The sequence below is a fragment of the Otolemur garnettii genome, unplaced genomic scaffold (genome assembly GCF_000181295.1).
Source record: "Otolemur garnettii isolate 467f Iridium unplaced genomic scaffold, OtoGar3 scaffold00105, whole genome shotgun sequence".
NCBI classification, from domain to species: domain Eukaryota; kingdom Metazoa; phylum Chordata; class Mammalia; order Primates; family Galagidae; genus Otolemur; species Otolemur garnettii.
The window spans coordinates 143,713-146,833 of record NW_003852500.1 but is presented as its reverse complement, the minus strand read 5'-3'; the positions used below and the strand labels follow the sequence as shown (position 1 = coordinate 146,833).

At 39.7% G+C, this 3,121-nt stretch overlaps 1 protein-coding gene across 1 annotated transcript; it reads right to left on the bottom strand.

The window, feature by feature from the left end:
- Positions 1-325: 325 nt before the first annotated feature.
- On the bottom strand, positions 326-1,267 carry LOC100946327 (olfactory receptor 7A10-like). Its single transcript, XM_012809382.2, has one exon. It carries the CDS (start codon positions 1,181-1,183, stop codon positions 326-328), a length of 858 nt encoding a protein of 285 aa, XP_012664836.1. The 5' UTR covers positions 1,184-1,267.
- Between the last annotated feature and the right edge of the window lie 1,854 nt (positions 1,268-3,121).

The window sequence follows — 3,121 nt, the reverse complement described above, 5'->3', positions numbered from 1 at the left end:
TATTACAGCTCAGTAGTACATGAGAGAAATAGGAATTTCCAATTTTTTTCTGATACTGGTTTGGGAATACCTTTGGAAATGTGTGAAAATGACAGAGTAAAAAATTTGTTGGACCTGAGAGAGTAGAGCTTTTTTAAAATTTAAATTCTTTTTAATTTTTAAATTAAACATTTTACTTTTTTTTAGAAGAGAAAACATAAATTCTGTAGGGCAGTTGAAATCAATGGTATTGAAACTCCAAGATATAAACAGAAGTAGCAACTTCCACTTCCATAATTTGATTAATGAATCACAGTTTGGGGGTCTGAGGCTTAGAGCTGTGAAATCACAGGCACTTATTGAAAAATGACTCTTTATTTCTTCCTTCAAAGAATCTTTTCAGAGCCCTCTTTATGTCTTTATTCCTCAGACTGTAGATGAAGGGGTTCAGCATGGGGGTGGCCACCGTGTACATCACTGAGGCTGTTGCACTGGAGTGTGAGTTGTGGGTAGCAGCAGAACTGAGGTATACTCCTAAAATTGTGCAATAAAATAAAGATACAACTGAGAGGTGAGATGAGCAGGTAGAAAATGCTTTATACTTCCCCTGAGCTGAGGAGATTGCATGTATAGAGGAAACTATCTTAGAGTAAGAGTAAAGGATCCCGACCAGGGAACCACCCCCCAGCAGTATAGCTGAAAAATACATCACCATGTCAATAAAAAAGGTATCAGAACAGGCAAGGTGGATTATGCTATTAAGTTCACAGAAAAAGTGAGGGATTTCCAACTCTGTACAGAAGGTCAGCTGTGACACCATTAAACTTTGTAACAAGGCATTCAGGGCACTCATAATCCAGGATGCCAAAACCAGCAGTGCACAGAGCCTGGGGTTCATGATGATTGTGTAGTGCAGGGGGTGACAGATGGCCACAAACCGGTCATAGGCCATGACCGTCAGGAGGAAGCTGTCCAACCCTACATAGAGTATGAAAAAGTACATCTGGGTGACGCAGCCTGCATAGGATATGACTTTGCTCTGTGTCTGCATATTCATCAGCATCTTTGGGACAGTGGTAGAGACAAAACAGATGTCCACAAAGGACAGATTGGAGAGGAAGAAGTACATGGGGGTGTGGAGGTGGGAGTCTGAGACTGTGGCCAAAATGATGGGTAGGTTTACAAGCACAGTGACCAGGTACATGATCAGGAACACCCCAAATAGGATGGGCTGCAATTCTGGTTCCACTGAGAATCCCAGAAGAAGAAATTCTGAAATCTGTGTATCATTTCTGGTTCCATCCAGTTGTTGTGACTATTGAGAGAGAGAGAGAGAGAGAGAGACAGCAAGAGAGAGAACAAGATACATACGTGCATTACTAATTTGTCAGAACTGTAATCATTTATAATCCACAGTCAAGAAGTTAATTTCCTTTATAAAAAATTTAAGTTGGTAGAGAAAATTATATGACTTATTCCTATGCAATATAATCTTTTAAAGTGTATATATACATAGTGGAACAACTAAATCTAGCTAACATTTGCATTATTTCACATGGTCATTATTTCTCTGGTGAGATCCTACAACATATACTACCTCAGCATTTTTCAAGAATACGATATATTGTCATTAATTGGAGTCACCATGCTGTACAATAGATCCCTTGGGCCTATTTCTCTTATCTACCTGTAATGTGGTATCATTGAGCTAACATTTTCCTACCATCCTGTCCACTCTAAATGCTCTGGCCTCTAGTAATCCTCTTTCTACCAGATGTTAATTTCCATATTCTGTGTGTGAATTCTGGTTGCCATTAGGGGATTCTCCTGTCATCTCTCATTAGGAATTGAATTGTCACCCTCAGCCTTTCCCCAGAGGCATTTCTTCTTCAAAGTTTAAAGAAGAAAATATTTTATGAATTTGGGACTATAAATTGGATTTCAACATGTTCCAGGTGCTTTCTAGAGTAGACAGTTAAGTCAGTGATGCTATGAAACAAAAGGCCCTACAATCTAATGACTGAGAAAGTACACAAATGAAAGAAAATGCCATATGGTATGTCTGATGATGAATCCTATGAAGAGAAAGAAAAAAGCAAGAAGGAAAGTCCTGATGGGGTGTTATTTTTTAATGGGCACTTGGTCAGGCAAGATCAGCAGACAAGGTGACAATTGATCAGAGACCACACTGAAGACACTGAAGGGGATTTGCAAGGATCTTGCAAATCTGTGTTCAAGGAAGATGGAAGGATCAACGCAAAGACCCGAGGAAAGTGCTTCTTTCAAATGCTCAAGGCCAACGAGAATGCCAGTGTGGCAAGGGAATGAGAAAGAGGCAAGTGGTTAGAGATGGTGTCAGAGGATGGTGAGGAATGAGATGCCCTTATAGTTTCTGAAACTAAAAGGCACCAGGAGCCTTTTTTTCTGATGTTGTTACATTTGCACTTTGTTAAAGCAGTTGCAAAGATGTCTCACGAACTGAAGTGGACCCGTACTTCTTTCCCTCTATCGTCTTGAGTTTTGGAATTCATCTTATGACTTACATTTTGGAATACAGAGCTTTGGTGCCCTTTCTCTGAAAACCGCTCTCCCCTTAAGGTATGTGTAACAAGTACACACACGCAGACACATGCACCCTGAGTGTATACACACGTGGGACCTTCATTCATGGGAGCTGAATTTCTCTATTCACCTCAGTCACACTATTAGAAAGGAATGGATATCAGACAAGTGGTCAATACCAGATTATCTTTCCTCAAGGGAATACAGAAATGATATTCCAAACTTAGAAATTCTGGTTTGGAAATCTCCCATGTATATGTATCCTTGAGGCTCCATTTTGGTATCACCATTTTCTGACTTGTTTTTATAGAAATATATAAAAAAACAAACCCTGCTCAGTATGGAGAGAGAAAAAGAGAGAGGAATTAACTGGACTTGGGGAAGAGATTTAATAAGAAGAGATCTAATAAGCTCAAATAGTCCTTTCATTAATTTTGCAAACATTTTAACTCCTGTTGTGTTCCTTTGCAAAACTAATAAAAGTTAAAGATAAATTTACCGGGGGCGGAGCCAAGATGGCGAACTGCAGCCAGCTTTTTACAGAAGCTCCCGTCCAGAAGGAGGCTGAAAGGACAGAACC

Excerpts from the sequence above, each read along its gene's own strand:
- LOC100946327 (XM_012809382.2), bottom strand. The coding sequence starts at position 1,183 with ATGTACCTGGTCACTGTGCTTGTAAACCTACCCATCATTTTGGCCACA.